Source organism: Lonchura striata, chromosome 6 (genome assembly GCF_050655825.1).
Source record: "Lonchura striata isolate lonStrDom1 chromosome 6, ASM5065582v1, whole genome shotgun sequence".
Lineage (NCBI taxonomy): Eukaryota > Metazoa > Chordata > Aves > Passeriformes > Estrildidae > Lonchura > Lonchura striata.
The window spans coordinates 34938541-34958601 of record NC_140708.1 but is presented as its reverse complement, the minus strand read 5'-3'; the positions used below and the strand labels follow the sequence as shown (position 1 = coordinate 34958601).

Sequence of the window (20061 nt, the reverse complement as noted above, 5' to 3'; positions counted from 1 at the left end):
GCGGGCTGACGGAGCCGGCAGCGAGCCCCGCGGCGGCACCGAGCCGGGACGGGCAGCGGGAGGCCGCCGCCGGCCTGCGGGGCCCCGCGGCGGAGCGGCGCTGCCCGGGGGATGCCCCGGGGGCGGCGCGGGGCCGGGCCAGCGGCGGCGGGCAGGGCCGCGCCGGGCGCGGGAGGGCGGCGGGGCCGCGGCTGCCCCCGGGCCTGCGGGCCCCGGCCATGGAGCCGCGGCCGCGGCTGCCGGGCACGGGCGGGACCCGCGGGCTGGTGAGGGCCACCCGCGGCCGGCAGCGCTAGGGGAAGGAGCGGCCGTGCCCCTGACAGGTGTCTCCGCCGTAAGTGCCCTTACGCAGTCCCTCGAGGGCTGACGGACTTTGCGTTTGCTATTGCTGCTGCTGCTGCTGCGGTCTTCAAAGATGATGTTGGCGGAGCAAGCCCAAAAGTGGTTCCCAACTCACGTGCAAGTTACGGTCCTTCAAGCCAAAGGTCTGAAGCCAAAAGGTAAAAATGGCAGCAACGATGCCTACACCATCATCCAGCTGGGCAAGGAGAAGTACTCCACCTCGGTGGCCGAGAAGACGCTGGATCCCGTCTGGAAAGAAGAGGCCTCCTTCGAGCTGCCTGGACTACTCATGCAGGAGAATCCAGAAAAATACATCCTGTACCTGATTGTCATGCACAGGTCGCTGGTGGGGCTGGACAGGTTTTTGGGACAGGTAGCCATAAGTCTCAATGATATATTTGAAGACAAGCAAAGGCGGAAGACAGAGTAAGTGATGGTTGGTTTTTTAAATTATAATTTGTATTCCTTGGAGAGTTGCACTTGGGGAGGGTGGGAAATAGTAGCCTTACTATCAACGTACGTACTTTGAAATTAAATTAGTACATTCCTGTCATTGATTTTGTGTTCAAATCTCTTAACCTATACAGTTATATCATTGTGGCCTGACCTCTTCCAGAGACGTTTACTGTAATCAAAGTGCTTATTCTGCACAGGGAAGAATTGTCAATAACATTAACATTTCTGACAAACTCTTGTGTGTCACATGAACTCATTACAGTCTGTTTATCTAAGCATTTTTCTTTATTCTGCGCAGGACCATGCCCCCATTCATTTCCTACCTCAGTTTGAACCATGCATGAAATTCGGATGCCCTGAAACCTGGTGTGGTTCTCTTTAAAATTGTTTTCCTTCAGTCGTTTCAACCACGCGTCTTTAAATATTTTATATTTATGTTTTAGTGGTCAATGAACTGTGACTTAATGGAGGCTTACCACAAGAGCACAGTGCTTTGCTGGTCCTGATTAATCTTAGGCCATGATCCCAAAGGCTACACTTTGCAGGAGGCCGCTGCTGAGAAGACTGAAGAGAGAATTCAGCTCTTGTCATAGCTTCCATCACTTGACATGAGCTTCCATCACATGACTTAAGCTTTTGTCAAATAAAATAGTGTTTGCCAGGAAGTTCAGGCACTGGAATGCAAAAAAAGGATTTTTTTTTTCTTTAAAGGCATCATAGTAGTTTATTAAGTTGAACTGTACTTATATAATTCTCTGAGTTTTTCAACTAAATGAGTAAAGTTGTTATAATTCCTAGACAAAACATGGTTGCCCAAAGGTGTTTGGTACCAGTGTAATTTATCCTCCGTGTGTGTAACTCAGACTGTAGGTATGAGAGTACTTCAGGCATGCCTTTGACTCCATGCTTTGGGTTTGGCGTAGATGTGCTTGTCCCACAGAAATTGAATCAGAACAGCATGGAGAGCTCCAAGTGAGCAGATCTGTCTGCAGCGGTTAAGAAGTTCCTGCCCAGGTGTCTTTCCTCCTCTAGTGTCTCTTCAGAAGAATACAAAGGCTCCTGTGCCTAAATCTCAGCTGTTAAAATTAAAGTCTGGTATCCATAGTGATGGTGGGTCTGTGGTGAGGTGCTGGACTTTGCATCCAAGCCACTAAAAGACTGGTGTTGCTTGTCTGTCTCTGACTGTGCCAGGGTTGGACCTCCAGCAGCATTGGCAGCTGGAGATGGAAATCCATATGGTTAACACCAGGCAGGGCTTCTTGGTCAGACAACTGTTCTGCAGAAACCACCTCAAAACCTGGTCCACATAAATGTGTGGCTGAGGTTGAAGAGCACCAAAGACAAGTCCAAGCTCTCTTTGCCTTGGTGTTTGTTTTTGTAAACTGAACTTTTTGCAAAACAGTATGTTCGCAAGCCATATGATAGGAAAGAAGAAGTCTGTGTGGAATCTCTTGTGGGTATGCTGCCTGGAGTATTATGCTTTTTAATTTCTTACCCTTTTAGGGACAAACCAGTTATCTTGATGCAATACATGGTAATGCTTGTAGCCTTAGGGTCTTAATTTCTGTTAACACTTGCTTCAAGAAGTTTCACTGCTCTTTAGAAATAGATCTTAAAAATTCTTGATTCATTAGCTGTAATTATCTTGCAAGTCAGTAGTAACTGCCTTAGTTGCAACACCTAGCAACAAGGTGAAAAACAAGGTGAATGAATGAGGGAGGAACGCTACTAAAAGTAAGACTAAATCTAGATAGAAATATGTGTTCAGAAGCTGGAGTAAAATATGTAAATTATTCCATTATTAATGTGAGTAACAAAATTTCTTTTCCCTTGAAGAATAAACATAGGCCCCTGCACCAGGTTTAGCAAAAGTAGTACTGGAGTCAGTCTTGCAAAAGTATTCCAGAAATTTTTAAGTGAGGTAAGTAACACAGTCCTTGTGATAGTTAAACAAACATTCAGATCTGCAGTATTTTTATAGGAAGTTATGCTTAGCAGGGCTCCATAGGTGTTTTTATTTTCTCATTTCTTTCTCTGAAGTGTGAGAAAGGAACTCCTGCTATGTAGCTGTGGCGCAGTTCCTCCCAGAGCACCGCTGAAATCCCCTGGCTCCCCGGGAACGCCGCGCACTGCCTGCGAGCTCTGCTGCACGAGATGGGGGCCTATGGGGAAAGTTTTACAAACAGCCTAAGTCCTTTCTTCAGAAGTTACTTGAGCATTTAAGATTGCAAATCTTATTAAAAGTTGATGGGTGTTAGGCCTCTAAGGCCGAGCAGCCGTACTTGTAAAAGTCTTATGTAAGTGTAAAAGTGCGCTGGGCGGCAAGTGGGATTTTTGGCAGCGCGTTCTCGCTTAATACTGATTTAAATTCTTACGAGGAAGGAGCCACTGAAAGTCCAGTTTTCCCCTTGGTGTCTTTAGGTGCTTGGAAACCTCAAAAATGTCCTTTCTAAAACTCATTTTCAAAAAAAAAGTAACTCTGAGTTCTTCAGTTTAGATGTTTTTGAGTTGTTTTTGTGGCTGTGTGCCCTCGTGCCATGCGGGTGTGTCGTGGCTGTCTCCTTTAAGCATTCGTTGGAGACGTGGATGCAATATTTGTTCGTGTGTGTGGGATGAAGGCAAACTTTCAAGAATAGATTTACGAATGCAATCTCAAACAAAATGCTCTTTTTTCCCTCCCTCTTTATTAAATCCTTTTTGATAGAATATCTTCCTATTCCTGTGTTGGCAGTAAACTAAGGGTAATATATTTGGACCTGAAGACTTTCTAACTGTGAGTGTGGTGTGGGAACTGAGACACCCAGCACCTTTCAAAACCAAGTCCAATGTCTTTGTTACCAAAGCATTTTGATGGTTGAAAGCTATATTCATTGTTTCAGAAACACTAATCTGTTTTATTAAGCAATGTTTTTACTTTCAAATATGTTCAACAGGCTTGTGCTGTTATTAAATCCAGAGTTATTTTCTTATGTTGATGTAACCTTAACATTTCTTGCTTTGTTTGGGGATGAATGAGATCCAGTTATTTGATGAAGTGTCTATTGGTAATATTTCTACTTTTTAATATATTTAATAGCTTCCTCTTTCCAACACAGCTGTACATATGGTGCTGTAAGAGACAGACTCAAGAGTCACCAGGGTATTGCAAAAAAGATATTTAATATTCTGCACAATGCTGAACCCTGTCAGCAATTCCCTAGTGCTTTTTTAGTAAGGAGGTATGAGAAGTGAAGGCTACCAGCTGATTCTGAATCCCTAGGAAGACCATGGGGTGTGTGACATTTGGCTTTTTACATATTTTTTTAATTTAATGTTTTATAATTTGGAAGAAATAAATTTCAAAAATAATTTCAAACTCAGGAACATTATGTTAGGGATTTTTTTTTTTCTGTGGAGCTTTTTTTGTTGCTTGTCACATCTTAAGATAAATACTCCCTGCAGTAAAGTTTTTAGGCAGAGGCCTCATGATGGGATTTGTCTTGTGTTCTAAGCAACTTGCTCTGGCTCAAGACTTAATGAAACAATGTAGGCTCTTTACTATAACTTGATAGGGAAAATTTTGTATGCAGCATCATACGATGTCCTTTTCCTTTCTGAAACTGATGATTTTTCAAATTCTTAAAAGTAAAAATTGCTGGAACAGTTAGATCCAGATGCAGCTCAGATGGTCCCTCACTAGATCTCTTCCAGAGACCTCATCCAAGCATCTGCAGCATCCCAGTTCATTTTCTTTCTTTCCTAGTGTAGAAATGCCCGTCATACTGTGAAAGTTTGTAAATTTGTCTCTGACATCTTTCTCTAGTTGGAAATGGACATGGACTTCTTACTTCTGCTCTTTTTCCAGAGCTGAAAACTAGGCTCCAGATGCTGAAAGATTTTACTGAGGATTTTTAACACTTCAAAAAGCTTTGGAAAAAATGCTTTAATGGAAGTGTATTTAGTGTAAGTTTTCAAATGTTGCATTTCTGACATGGCTTTTATTTTTGCAATAACATCGCGTGGGTTTTTTAATTCATGCTAAGAAGTACATGGCAATTGTTTCCGTCTGCTCTTGCAAAACAAATATACCTCTTCTACTCACTCTCCATTTGAAATGTAAATTATGATCAATGAACATATTGTTTTAAAGCATATATGCTTTTTTGTAGTAATTTCAATTCAGTTATAATTCACAGTTGCCTTAATGCTGCTCATAATCTGATTGCATAGCATCAAAACAAATTTTTAAGTTACCATGAAATAAAAAAAATACTCATTTTCTGACATGTCTTAATTTACTGAAGCATTTTTAAGTTGTTTTTTACAATGACTCTTAACTTTCCCAGTGTTATTTATTTTCTCTGCTTTTGCTTCATCCTTGTTACTCTCTAATTCCACTCTGGTTATTGTCCTTTCCTGGATGTCTCATTTTATTGTATGTTTGGCTGATTTAAGATGTAACACTTGTTTGGAATGCTATAAATTTGAGAAAGCAGGTGATGTAGAGTTATTATTTCTTATGGAAATGGTGAAGGAGGCATCTTTTATTTGTGATTTAGTTTCTCTTCTCCCTGGGGTCTATAATACCTCAACATCACTCCCCTCCACACACATGCACACAAATTGCAGCAGTTGTTAAAGAAATGTTTGCTTGAGCATAATACAGTGAAGGAATCTTATCCATTTTTAAAGATACTTCTCAACTTCTACTGATTATTAAAAAAAGGGTCAAAACCTGCTTTTCAGCAAGCAAAGGAAAAGAACTCATGGTTGACCATGATCAGTACCCCTGTGTGGTAGGTACTGACTTTAGTGCTGCTGAGCTTCCTGGAAGATATGCAAATGGTGTGACTGTTTCCAAATTAATGTGAATTCTTTCTTTGCAGCTTTTGTCTTGGATATAAACTCCCTCTTTAACTGCCTCTGCTCTGTCCTCTCTCTCATCTGTAGCAACATAACGAGAGGGAGGCTTCAAATACATCTGGAATTATGAACAAGCAAACAACTAGTAAATAGATAATATATGGGCTCAGTGCTTGTTAATGAGTGGGAACCATTTTAATATTTTTACAAAACATAACACACTATTATATAGTAATTTTTAGTCTTTAATTTAAACAGGAAAAATGAGAGATGAGCTCCAGTAATAGTGAAAATGGCAGGATGTAACAGAAAATGTCTTTATTGTGGCTAAAGCAAGAGAAAAATCTTGTTCCGTTCAAGTCAGAAGTGGGAAAAGTTGTAACATAGACATTTGTTAAAGACATAGAAATAAAGAGCAGTCTGGAGATTCCGTACAGGTTGTCTTCTTGTACCACTCATTAAATGGGAAACAAAAAAAAAAAAAAGGAACGTGAGTAGTGAAGAACAAAAGAGAAGGATGGTAGCTTTAGCTTTATGGACTTATAGTGATGTTTCCACATTATTTAGTAATAGTCTCAGCATTTACATTTTGACAACAAATCCATGCACATCCTCTCAATAAGTCATAACTCTGAGTCAGTGTCTTAAGTGTCATCTGTATTGAAATGCTTCTCCATTTTCTGTGCACACATACTCAACTCAACTGGCCTTAATTCTCATACCTTCAGTTAGTTTGTTTCTAACACAGAAGTATTCACACATAGTCTTTAGCCAAAATAATAAGTAAACTAAGACCACTTTAATGACTGATTCCAGTTGATGTTAGCAAACCCCATAGTGAGGGTGTTGTGATAGCTGTCAGTTCCCATATGTTTTGTGGTGTTACAGTGTCACTCTGTAGTATTTATTTTAAACTGCTTTCAATATCTCATTTCAGTTGGCTTCCAGAAAGTAAGAGTATTCATCTTTGTGAGTGTCATCACTTATTTAAATAAATAATTTCTTTTCTTCTTAATTTGCCTTCATACACGATGTAGTCTGTGCTCAACCCCTTGCCTCTTAATTTTCCTACTTGCTGACTTTTGGGGCAGCCTCTCAGTATGGTATCAGAATGATTTATCACAAAACATACTTCTGCATTTTTCAAAGTGCATACGCTGCTAAATGAAAATGTCAGACAGTTCTGGGCTTTGCATGTTTTTGTTTTTATCAATTAACTGTGGGCATTTATATTAGTAGGCTTTTGTGAAGCAAGTTTCTTCAATGTATCTAGCTTAACAGTAGTCATCAGCTTCATCTCTGAGAGCTGATGGATATGTTCTATCATTGAGATTCTGATGGTCTTTTATAGGGGTAGGTTTGGAAGAATCTGCCTGTATAGAAAATTCTCGTTAAATGTGTAGCAGATCACGGTGCTGATTTTTGCCTGTAAAATCAAGGTTAGAAGCCTTGGCAGATGCTGTGATGATTATGTGGCTTTTTGCAAAATTTCTTCAGTAATTTGTGAATTGAAATAAAGATTTTGCAGAATTCTTTGGGTTTTTCAGCAAAGCAAAACTAGATCAGCTCAACGGATAATTACTGGTAGAATGAAGGCAGAGTGGTGTATCTGAGAAGCAGAAAGATGGGAAAATTCCTTCAATGCTTTCCATCTTTGGCACTGTCCAGAAGACAGAGTTGGGAGATCATCTGTCATGCACAGGATGAATGTGCTAGCTGGAACACTTAATTCCTGTTGAAATTGGTAGATAAGTTACTCAGTGTTTTTGGAAGCTGTCAAAATATGTAATTAAAGTGTAATTGGAATTAGGTAGTGCTTTTTCTTACCCATGCTGTCAGCCCATCTAGCTCACTGTTACACGGTGAGCAGAACAGGCTGAGTGATGCTTCTTCAAAAGAGGGAGAGGGATAAGACTTGGAACTGTCAGATTCTGAGGCAGATTTGGAGGACAAATAGAATCAGAAAAGGGGAGGAAAAAACCAGCTGAAAGTCTGTAGAGCACTAGCTATTTAAATGAAATAGACAGGCCAGGGTTTTTTAACTTGCTCATTTGTAGTAGCTTATTGCCGTTTTCTCCTTCACCTTCCTGTCTGTCTTCCCCAAGGTGAGGGTTCATTACTGGTAAGGCTGTTCAAGTTAGGAGAGCTGGCTTTTTGCACCCCTAGTTGTAGATGTGGCCAAAATAAACTAATCTTGTAGTGGGTAGAAAGTAGCCATGCTCTTCACATAAGGGTTTAGCTTTACTGGGCTGCCTGGTCAGCAGGATTTTTCCTATTTAGCCTTGCACATTGAGCTTCTCTTTGCACATTCAAGAAAATTGTCAGCATGCAGAGGGGCAGTTTATAGAATACTTAAAAGTAAAATTAACAGAAACCTCTGCAAGACAGGCAAAACCCATTAGCACACTGAAAAAACAGATGAGAAAGAAGCAAGGGTTGTTCTGATGGAAGCCATCGGGAAAAAGTTGAAATTAGAGGGTGTATGGAGGACATTGCCCTACAGAACATTTGAAGGTGAGAGCAAGAAGAATGAATGTGATTCCAAAGGCAATAGGGCTTCCTTTGAAGTTGGGAAAATTTGCCAGACTTTGTACAAGGTCTGTTTAAATAAAGACTGTCTGCAAGACTGGATGTAATATTTGGTTATTAAGTAAAAGGGCATCTGCTCTCATAAAAGCCACCCTGTTTTGTTCATGTATATTATTGGCTATTTTCCTACTTTGTACAGGCTTTCTATAGAATAAGCTTATGGCAGTCTGACAAATGGAGCATTTATTGTGGCTAAAAGTACTGTAAACAAAACCAAAATAGCAAGTTTTATTGGCTTTTATAATACATTTCAATTTTTTAAATTGGCAGTAGTATAGTGGAATTTAGTGTTTTAGGACCCAAATGTTGTTATCTGAAAACAGCGGACTTCATTTCCCGATTCTTTTTTCTCTCCTATATAGAACTGTTTTTTCTATTTGCTGCTCACGCCCATGTGTTGTCGAAACAGATTCTAATAAGAAACATTTATAGTCTTAGTTCCTCATTCACGTGCAGCTCCACATAAATGCATTGCCTGTATTTGTTCTCATCTGTTTAAAAAAGTAATTAGTTGCCTTTGAATTTTGAAGAAAATCATGATTTGAGTCTGCTTCTCATATTGTCTCGTTATGAACTGAAGCATATGGAACCTTCATTATAAGTAAAACAAGATAAACTCTCCAAGGTAACAAAGAAACCTCCTTGAAATGCCTATGAAAATTAAATATCTGTCTTTCATACAAAGATTTGATCCAGCCATCATTATTCAAATAGAAATTCCATTGAAGACCAGAGGAATTTTGCTGGAGTAAAAGAGTTTATGATTAAATTCTGCTGGAATCAGTAGCAGTGTTGAACCTGGTTCCAGCGGGACCTCCTGTTGTCTTCCTAGGGAAAGTAGAGTTTCTTTGTTTTCCCACCTGAACTTATTTTTAATGTCAAGATCTTTACAACAGACTTTGAAAAGAAATGTAGAAGCTATGAAGGCAAGGTATTAGCTGTGGGCTTCTCTTTAAGAAGAGGTAAAAGTCAAAGTAGTTAATGGCATTTGCCCTTAGCAGGTGAGTGCTGGTAATGACACAGCATTGTTGATGGGTGATAAGAATGCCAATAAATTGTTGAGTAATTTTTTTTAATAAAATAAGTTCTTCCCCATAGCAGAAGCTTAAGAATGTATGTCTTATATTTGTTCTAAAACAAGTTAAGTGTCATGGATAAATTTAAGGTTTTGATCATTCAGAAGGAGAAACAGAAAATTCACCATTTTTATCAGAGAGAGAGTATTAATATTTGAACCCTTTGAGGAGAAGGAGAAAGGGAATGTTGTGTTACAGTGTGGGCTGAGCTATTAAATTTGAATGTCGCAAAGTGAAGTCCTTTCTCCCTCCTGCATTTCTTAAACCACTCACGAGCCTTATTTGTGCTGGTGTATATGTTTAGTGTGTGGCTGAGGAGCCCTGGCAGGACTTCCTCAGGTCCAGGATGGTTTTTCTTTGGGGTTTTTTATCTGCCCAGGAGCTGTCTGAGCCAGGCTTGCTCATTATGGCTGGGTACTGTTTGTATTTTTTTTAAGGGAATATATGAACATATTTTCATTTAGAGAAGAGCTTTAATGAAAGTAGGCTATCTTATCTTCCAGTTTTTGCAATATTATGTAGCACAAAGGCAATTGACTTTTGGTTCTGTTTTCGTTTTCTGTAACAACTCTATATATGACTTAAAGTGTTTCTGGAATCAGTTACCAAAGAATTGAAGCATTATTAACTAAAAGGAAAAACAATCCATCTTCTTCAGACACATATTCCAGGTTTTGTATTTCACTTAAAATATATAAATGAAGTTACCTCACAACAGAAGAAAACCAATTTTCCTAAAGATTTAATTATTCTTCACCTGGTTTGAGCTTCTGAGTCTACTGGTCTGGATTTGTGTTGTTCATTGTGAGAATAGAGGAGGTTTGATATTTCTTAATTATTTCGTTTTAGTATGAAATATAAAATCTTGTGAACATCACAAAGCAACATCAAAAAAAAAAAAAGAGGCAGTATTCTTTATCCTTTTATTAAGTGTTTAGTGTGTCACTTTTGGAAGTATTTTCTCAACTCAAAACATGCAACATCTGCCTGACAATTTGATTACACCTGTCACCCTTAAAATATATTTATAAAATTGGAAAATAAATTGTGGGCTATTTTTCTCCTTTCCTGACCTTTTTTCCTATATTTTGCAGAATTGAATAATGTATGTATAAGTGTATAATCCATTTTGTATCTGTGTTAATAGGCAATTTAATTTCTTAGTCTCTCTAGTTCAAAAGTTAATGGTGGTAAGGCATTGTTGGGGAGTCTGTGTGCATGGATTTCTCCTGACAATGGGTTTAGAGCAATTCTTTGGAGCTGGTGGATCTGAAATATGCCCTTGTGACCTTTTGAAATAGGGAAAGGCTCTTGGTGATGGTTGTGGAAAAGGGATTGTGTGTTGGTCATTCATTTAGTTGAAGCTGTGGAGGGAAGACTGAGCCATAATTCTGCAGATGCTTCCATGGGACAGTAGAGCACAATAGGGAATGAATAAGACACTTGGATAATGATAAAGCTTTTGCTGGACCTGGCAAAGAAGCACACTTGGCTTTTTGAAACGGATGATCACACTTTTGATCTCTTTTCAAGGAGTGGGGATTTATGTCATGGTTCCAAAGGAAATATTTCTGAAGTGAATCCTGCTGGTGACCTGCAAAAGAGAGGATGCTGTTGGATACACCTACGTGCTCAGTTGTGCCTGTGGGGTTACTGTCAGCATCCAGAGGGGAGGCAGTTGCAGAGTTGAAATGGTAGCTGATTGTTCAGGGCTCTTAGATATTTCTTAGCCAGCGTTGCTGCAGTTGTCATAAATCTTAACCAGTGCTTAGAAGGAAGGAAAGGGGGGAAAATGTTTACTAGTGTGTAAACCTGAGCAAAATCCAAGGAGAAAAGGTTACTAGATCAAGTAGTTGCCACATAGAATACATTAATATACATCACTACTAAATAAAGGACACTTGAAAACTATATAAAAAAGAAAATATATCTGTATTTATAATTAAGTACATAAGCAGATGGAAGCCCTTAACTTTGTTGATGTTTGGTCAGCTTCCAGAGTTGAATTTGATTTTGAAACAGGTGAACACAAAAGAGCTTCCTCTTGCTTAGTTATTTAATTTTGAAACAAATATAAACAAAGAAGTTGCCTTTGAAAAGAAATATAAACAAAGATTTTTAGTGCAGGAATGGTTAAATTTTCATATAGAATTTGGGTTTTCATACTTTAAATTGTTCTAACCAGATGCATTAACCAACTAACAGGAGTGTAATGATAGCCTTCAGAAAACACAAATTAATTTTCTCTCTTTCTCCTTTAAGGTGGTTTCCCCTAGAATCCAGACAAGGGAAGAGAACTAAGGACAGAGGAGAAATAAATGTCAATATTCAGTTTATGAGGAATAACATGACAGCAAGTATGTTTGATTTGTCAATGAAGGACAAAACCAAATCCCCGTTTGCTAAACTAAAAGACAAAATGAAGGGTCGGAAAAATGACGGGACGTTTTCAGATACATCCTCTGCAATCATCCCAAGCACTCACATCCCTGATGCAAATCTAGAGGTGTGTAGTGGGGAAGTGCAAATGAAATCCAAACCAAAAAAACCTTTCCTCTTGGGACCTCAGCGGCTGTCCTCAGCTCACTCCATGTCAGACCTGACAGGAGCACATGTCTCCTCAGAGAAGATGAAATCCAGCTCTGTTGGCTACACCCATCTTTTCAGGCGTCAGCTGGAGTCCTTTGGTTCTGTTGATGAAGGGGGTAAGTAAAACTCATGACCATTACAATTACAGCTCACAGCTGTTAGACTATTCAGAATCTGTTACTTCATTTTATGAAGCACTTACAAGGCCAAAATGTTAAGAAATATTGCTGGCCTATTTTTTATGCTTTCTTTAATTGCTGTTAACTCATAATTGCTGTTTCTGGGCATAAGAAATAACTTACATTGCTCATGATGTATGATAGTTTAGCATTTTCTCTTGTTATGTCCTCATCTGAGTGTATGTTGCATTCCAGAGGGGACTCTAGGCAAAATGGCATCTTGTGAGAAATTAAAAAGTCTAATTAAAAAGTCAAAAACTATCACCAAATTTTAAACCTGATTTGTACAAAGAACTGAAAATACTTTGAATGGAATTGCTCAAAGTTATTGTGCAGCAACATACTATTGTCTCTTTCTGGAATGGCACCCAGTCATAGCTGTCTTCTCTGTAGAACTTCATTTTCATGCAGGAAACAAAAATTTCCCGTGGTGCCTATCCATAAATATTTCTGAAACATGAAAAAAGGCCACAGCTGTTTGGGTTTTTTTAATAGCTTAGTTAATCACCAATGTTCTGAACTAGGGCTCAATTGCAAAGCTTCTAGATCTAAGCTAAAATGGGTTTTCTGCATGTCATAAACTGTGATATAGTGTCTCATTGATAATATACTAATGACAGATTGTTTGCAGGGAGTCTAAAATCTCCACACAGAAGGACATTAAGTGTTGATACTTCTAAAATGAGCCAACTTGACAGCACAGTTGATGAAACTGCACTTGAAGCACAGAATGACCCATTTAATGTGAGTGCTTCATTACCCCAAAAATTTGCTACACTGCCAAGACAGAAGAATCCATTTGAAGAAAGCCCAGCAACGTGGGATCAAAACATAAGTCTGTTTTCCAAACCTGTCGACATCAGAAAAGAAATTAAAAAAGAGAAAAAAGAGAAAGTTAGTCTTTTTGAAAGAGTGACTGGAAAAAAAGATAGCAAGAGGTCAGATAAACTTAGCAATGGGGGATCAGAGAGTTCTAGTGACTTGAAATCACCGAGTGCATTTGGGGAAGCTCATCAGGAGAGTTTTGATTATGAATCGACTAATCCGTTTATGGCAAACTTCAAGCCTACAAGCATGTTGCCATCTTCAAGGTAGGTTTTTGCTGTATTTCAATCTGCTATCTTGTACATGTTATATAAATGAAAATGTGAAGTATTGAGGAACACAATCTTTGTGCTTTATAGATGTTTATATCAGTGCTTTTCTGTTTCTAACTATAGAAACAGCATACATTTTATATAATTTGATAATTTCCTACTTTGTTTTGAAGTGAGTTTTTTATTACTAATATGTGCTGTGAAGGTTCTTGGGTGCTTGTGTTTGTGGAAGACCTTGTTTGTGCTCTCCCTGAAGTCTTCTGCTTTAACTGAACATTCATTGCTAATTTATTACATTGCCCCAAGTCAGGTTTTGAGAGGGAAAGGTTTCAAGTGTAAGAGGAAGAGGAAACTGAATAACTAAAAGAGAGGTGTAAATAGGAGTGGTGAAAAGAAATCCTATGGATGTCACTATCTGGGGGGAAAAAAAAGGAGTATTTAGGTTCTATATGTTGGAGTACAAGCATTAAGGAACATTCTGTTTCTAAATGGGAGCACCCACATGAACTCTTATCTCACTTGAATTCATTTGGCTCGCTGCAGCTTTGCTGGGTTCTGTGTATTGAAATTGTTGCACGAGGCAGTAGTTTATGTCTTGAGCAGAATGAATTAAGTTACAGGGCTGATTAGGAACTTTGATTTAAATAATCCATTTTAATCTTTGTTTGTCTATCAATGCTTCACTTGTTTTCCTTAAGAAAAAGTGTAATCCACAGTTTGTTTCCTTCCTGGGTTTTGTATGCTAGTGAGAAAGATAATCTTGCCTGTCTGTCTCTCTTTATACATGTATAAATATATATGTATATTTATGTACACTGCCACCCACATATACTATTCACAATAGATAAATGTTTAAGAAGTTAATTAACTTTCATTCCTTTGAATTATTTTTTTTTATATATATAAATGCCAGAAATTAGCAGTCCTTGCTTTTTCAAGGTAATAATTCATTTCTATGTAGTGACTTAAATTTGGTAGAAAATGCATTTGAAATGAAAATGCTTCAAACTGGAATCTAAAGGCTGTAAAGTCAATTACTGTTTTAAATGGAAAACATAGTTCTAAAAAATTCACCTTTTCCTGTGTATTAATTCCTTAATAAATGACATGAGTTGTTTCTTTAAAAAAAGGTTTTTATTACCTTGTTCTCTTAGAAGAGAGGGATCTTACTGTGTCCCAGCTCAGTTTTCTCTATGGGTTAGAATGCATGCACTCCTGGTTTAAACTTAGAATCATTTTCTTAACAAAACTAATCATGGATGTGTATTAGGGAAATAAACAGAAATGGAACTGCCTTAGAAAAGAATTTGTTGCTAGAAGCTCATCTGACCTCAACAAATTATCTTCTTAGTGCATTCTACAGACAACCTTAGAATATTTTTTATTTAATGAAGTATTTCTCTGGATTAGCATAAGGTTAGGTTGTAGCTTGGTTTGTCAGGAGTTAAACTTCCATTTTAGTAAATTCCTTTAATGAGAAATAATTTAAATAACAGTCAAAATTGCATAACATTTAATTTTTTTAAATGCAACACTGTATTCAGGCAGATGCTAGATCTAAGTAGTGAATCTTCTGAAGTACTTGAATGCAGCAGATCTTGATAAATATAAAACTTAATGGTAATCATGATGGACTTTTTTTATTTGTTTTGTAATTAAAAGCTCATCACAGTGCCCATTCTGAAGGACTCTAGTCATTTGTTTCTGTCTTTGTATGAGAGTCCCTTTTGCTAGTTTTTGGCTTTTATGTAAACATAAAGTTTTGATAAGACAAATAGATATTATTTTATTTTCAAAAAGCCAAAAATAGTAAACATTCTGACCTTTTTTGTGAAACAGCTATTATGGCATAATATCTAGCATGCAATAAGTTAAGATAGAAGCTCTTGATTTTTATATGTTCCATTATGATGTTCTGTGAGAACCTTTTAGACTTTGTTTACTTCTTCCAAATGTATCTTGTAGAATTATTTTCTTTTGAAGTAGAAACTAATAAAAAATGTGCATATTTAATAAGTTTACAGTGCAAGTTTACCTTTTATCTGTGGAGGATTTCTAGGATGGAATCCATTTTTAATTTTTTGAACTAGTAATACTGAAGAAAGAATTTGTATGAATATGTGGGTACAAAATAAATGAGGCTGGGTAACAAATTCAGTATGCAGAAAGCGTAGACAGAGAATTTAGTCTTTGGGTTTTTTCTTATTTACTCAACATGCTATTAAGCTCTTTTGGATGAATCTCATTTCTGCAAGTAAACCAGGCAGTTTATTTTTATTAAGGTGTGTCCAAAATTAGTGTTCTGTTGTGGACCAGGTTTGCTTTGCAGGTGGATCTCCCATTTAACCCCACTTAGCTAAGCCTTGGTTTGGGTGATGGAGCACCCTGAGCTGGGTTCCTGGCTGATGACACCCTCTGGAGGATGTATTCCAGGAGCACACTGTAACCATAAAACATCCAGTCTGGGACCAGACTGGGCATAGAGAAAAATGGGAGGAAAAACTCCCAACCCATAGAATCCCTCCTTCCCAACCCTCAAAAAAAAATCCACCAAACCCAGCTCCTTCGTGTTTGGGGTGTGAGTGTCACGTTCTCAGCGCTGGTGAAGCCACATCTGTAACCTCAGTGGGAAGTTTTTCAGTGACTTGGGTGCACTTTGGGTCAGGCTTAAGTCCATCCTAATTAATTGTGGTTGCTAATGTTGAGTGAGCAGCAGCTCATGACATCAGCTGGGTGTGCTGCTGAGTAGCCCTTCACCAGCCCATCCTGCAGTGCTTAGCTGGCTGGCTGCATGCTCTGGCACTAATTATTCCTGCTTACTAATTAAACAAATGAAGATAAATACATCTTCCACATATTGCTCAGCTGCTGATCCAAGAATTATAGAAGTGGTTCAGCAACAGTTGTAGGATTTTTTTTTTTCCAAAAGCAAGTTTGCCAGGATTATTTGGATTTTTTTTATTGCTATTATTAATTATTGTTGTTTCAAGGAAATTTTAGAAGTACTTTGGAAAAGCAAAAAAAAAAGCCTATTTGATTTGTCTATAATACTTATTGGCAGGAAATCACAAAATATGGATCCCTAATTTCTGCAAATCTCTGATCTGGCAAAGTTGTTCACTGGTTTTGGCTAAATCTGTAAAATAGGGATGATACTTTGCCTCCTGCAAATGCTGAGTGGATAAATGAGTATTTTTAAAGTGTTTTTATTGATATGATATCGCAGTGTTACGTAAGTGTTAAGATTGGGGGCTCCATTGTCTGTTGTAGGCATAGAGATACTTGTGAGCTGATTTCTTGACAATTAAAAAATGCCGAAACAAAAAATGCTGGTTTGCAAATACTACAAAATCTGTTAGTTCCAGAGGTTTTGTATCATACAGCCAATGAAAAATTTATAAGCAAACAATGTCTAATGCTCTTAGCCAGCATCTACCAATAATAATTTTGCTTTTGTACTTCTTAATGCACTGTTTTGAAAGTTTTACCCAATATTGCTTTAAATTGCACTCATTCCTACAATTACTGCTATTGTTGTGGCTCTCAGGAGGTTGATTTGCAGTCAGAAGCCACGTGGCTTTTGTGTTGTACACAGTGAAAGAAACTGAGGGTGCTCCTGGAAAACAAAGATTGTTTTGTGCCATAACCAAAGCTCGTGCATCATTTTTCTGAAATTGTTTTTGTTTAGGAAAATACATGACACTACACTACAGGCTAATAAACTGATGTGAAAATTTCTCAATTTACACCACTTGACAAGTGCTAAAAGAAAAGCATCTTTAATTTTAATGTGTTATTAGGACCTTTTTAGAGAGATTGTACAAGTTATTAACAAGGTCCTCTGAGACAGGAGACGGGTAATTAACAAGACCTACAGAAAGGGAGTTTAGGTAATTAACAAGATCTCAGGCACTGGACATAGGGAGACAAATAGTCCAATATTTAAAGCTGACAGGTTGTTACTAGTCAGATCAAATTCCAGATCTGCATTGGTGAGTGTTTGGGAGCTTTCTACTAAGCATTATATATATATATATAATATATACACATACCCAGATAATGTCTGTATCTGTACACAAATAGATGCATTAAAAAAAACCTTCTAACATAGCATTTCCTTGACCTAACTATTGTTACACTTCATAGAAAAGAAGATAAAGCTTGTGTCTATATACAGATTACACTTTATCTCAAGTTGTTACAATAAATATGTTACATTTTTAGCAATGTGGAAGGTGGAATAGTGGAGGAGAAAGAAGCTTGTGTCTTACTAGGATTCACTGTAACAATTAAAAATAATGCTCTTATTTATAATATTAATCACTGGTGAATTGGAACATAAATTATTAACATATTACTTATTTTTTTTCTGTCTTTTCTCACTGCTTCAGTTTTTTGAATTTGCAACTCAAAAAGAAAAAAAACACCAACTGAATCCTTCAACTCTTTCGCATCCTTCTGCTTGTGGTTTCTGAATGTGGTGTTTTTCTTCAGCCTCTCTCCCACCTTCATCAATGTGGCTGTTAGAGCTGTCTGTCTTCTCAATGTCACATGTTCAAATAAATCAAGGACTGCAGTTTTGTTTTTCCCAATGGAGGAAAGTTTTGAAATAAGCAATATCTCTGCATTTTGATATGGTCATTTTTAGATTTGTTAAAAAAAAGAGAAGTGCTATGAAAACAGGAGGCTTTTGATAACAGTGATGTGTTTAGATCATATTAAATTGTTAAGTCTGAAGAACAGTTGATGTCAGCAACATCAACGTTTTGAATGTGTGATGGTCAGGTGGTTAAAGAAGCTTTTGCACCATCCTGGTGTTCCTCTGGGTTCCTGCTTCTCACTTGAGCTGTGACAGCAGAGCCCGTGCCAATCTCGAGTGAGCTGAAGTTCTAAAGTAAAACCTGTTATCCCAAACCACACTGAGGGTGAGTTATTAGTGCAATAACTTCAGCATAATCAAAGTCACTGTTAAATGGTTTCAGTCTTGCAGAGTTACTGGCAACATCTCCATTGGAATGAACCCCAAAAGTTGCCTGATGAGAGCAAAGGATTGTAGTGGCTGTGTATTTCTCTGCCAAATAGGAAATCCAGTGTACAATGCAATTCATTTTTTCTTCTTTTCACATGCCTTTTTCAGAAATGTTGCTCTCTAGATATTGCTGTGCTTGCTAAAGCAATAAGGTCTGTTAAGACATTTTAGAAGATTTAGGTTCATAAAAAAAAGACATCAGGTGAACTATGTTTGTTTCCTTTGTCAGTGTTAGCATGTTTTATTTTAAGAATAGTGTACTTCTGCATTTCTTTTCTTGAAATTAATAATTTTTTCAGTTCTCTACTGAAATTTGACTAGACTTTAGTCAAATGTGATCTCCAGTCTAGGTAGAATATTGATGGACTATGACAGTGCTTTAATTGTACTCTAGACTAATTCAGTGTGGTAAAGCTGTCAGTGGAACATTATTTCAACAAGAGAAATACATTGATGGTGCATGAGAGGTAAAGAGAAATTACAAAACAAGCAGGAGTCATGCAGAGATTCTTAGTCTGTCCTGCCAGGACTGTTATCATCTGATTTAAAAGATCACTGCATGTGATAAGAGAATAATGAAATCTTTTGCAAAGCTCCTACACAGCAGTGGTCACAGAATTTGGGACATGACTAAGGTGGGCTTTGAGGGATATTATAGAAATACTTAGTATTTATCTTGACTTTTGCAAACTCCTCACCAGCAATCAGTCACTCCTAATTAGTTGACTGTTCTAGGAATACTGTTAGGAAAGTTCATCCTGCTGGCTGCATGACAAGATTTTTTCAAGCTTTCACTGTCTCTTGGTGCACATTAAGCCATGTGAAATCTTTTTTGAGAGGATGCATGAAGCATATTATCTTTCCCAAGGGAAAATGCACTGCCTGTTCTATTTCGTTTTTTAAAAGAATAATTTGTTCTATTGTTTCTTTATTAATAAATGCAGAAACTATGTAAAAGCAATGCTTTTTTTTTCTGTTTTATTATAAGAACTAAGGATTAGTTCTACTCTTTTAATGATTTAAAAATGGGTCTGTAAGTTTCAGTGTAAAATGTAATTTTATGATTGTTTGATTTGTTTGTTTGCTGTTGACTTAGAGATCTCTAATAATAGGGTCTTCCAGTGGAGATCCTGGCACAATGTCTAACAGTTCTTTAGTGTTCTCTTGAGAAAAAAACTTATTTTCTATAGCACAACTCCTAGTAAAAGGAGAAATATTTATATACTTAGAATTCTAACTAGTCAATGATAAGTAGTGATAGCCACAAAACCTTATTCTCTTTTTGTGTCCTCCTGGGTTTACCCAAGCTCCAAAAGTCGACAGAACATGGTTTGACAGCAGAGCAGTTTATACAGTGAAGTGTCTTAAGTGATGCTCCCCAGAATCTAATTGCAAAATAGATGGTAATATGCTTATTCTGTACTTGTTTAGCTGCCAGACAAGACAGTCATTCCTTCTCAGAATTACAAGTGAGCTCTGCATTGCCAGGCACAGCAGGCTGACATTCTATGGAAGGCTAAGTTTCTGAATTTCATTAACTGTATCTGATTTTATACATTTCTTTTGTTTTTGGTTTTCTTCTTTTTACCTTGTGCAATAGTAATCACCTAAATGGCATCCTAGTAGTTCAAGATTTTGAAATACATTGTGAGAATCCAAAGAAAAGTGAATAAGCACTGTAGTCAGAATCAGTTCAAAGACCAAGAAGTAGGATAGGAATAAGAATTTCAACTCTAGTGAAAAATGAATATGGCAGAGCTTTGTTAATTACCTGTATGCAGACATTCCATATTAAAGGAAAGAAACTGAAAGCTCACACTTAGCTCATTGGTATAATAGATATTTTACAGAATGTTAAGTTA

The 20061-nt window shown here is 37.5% G+C and overlaps 1 protein-coding gene across 2 annotated transcripts in view; it reads left to right on the top strand.

Moving 5' to 3' along the window:
- The first annotated feature begins 219 nt into the window (after positions 1 to 219).
- RAB11FIP2 (RAB11 family interacting protein 2) overlaps positions 220 to 20061 on the top strand; it is a 32055-nt gene continuing 12213 nt past the window's right edge. For both annotated transcript variants that reach the window (XM_077784715.2, XM_085582901.1), the window contains exons 1-3: positions 220 to 768; positions 11568 to 12010; positions 12705 to 13164. In XM_077784715.2, coding sequence (XP_077640841.1) covers positions 416 to 768; positions 11568 to 12010; positions 12705 to 13164 — 1256 coding nt within the window. In that variant the 5' untranslated portion in view covers positions 220 to 415. The remainder of the gene's footprint in view (positions 769 to 11567; positions 12011 to 12704; positions 13165 to 20061) is intronic.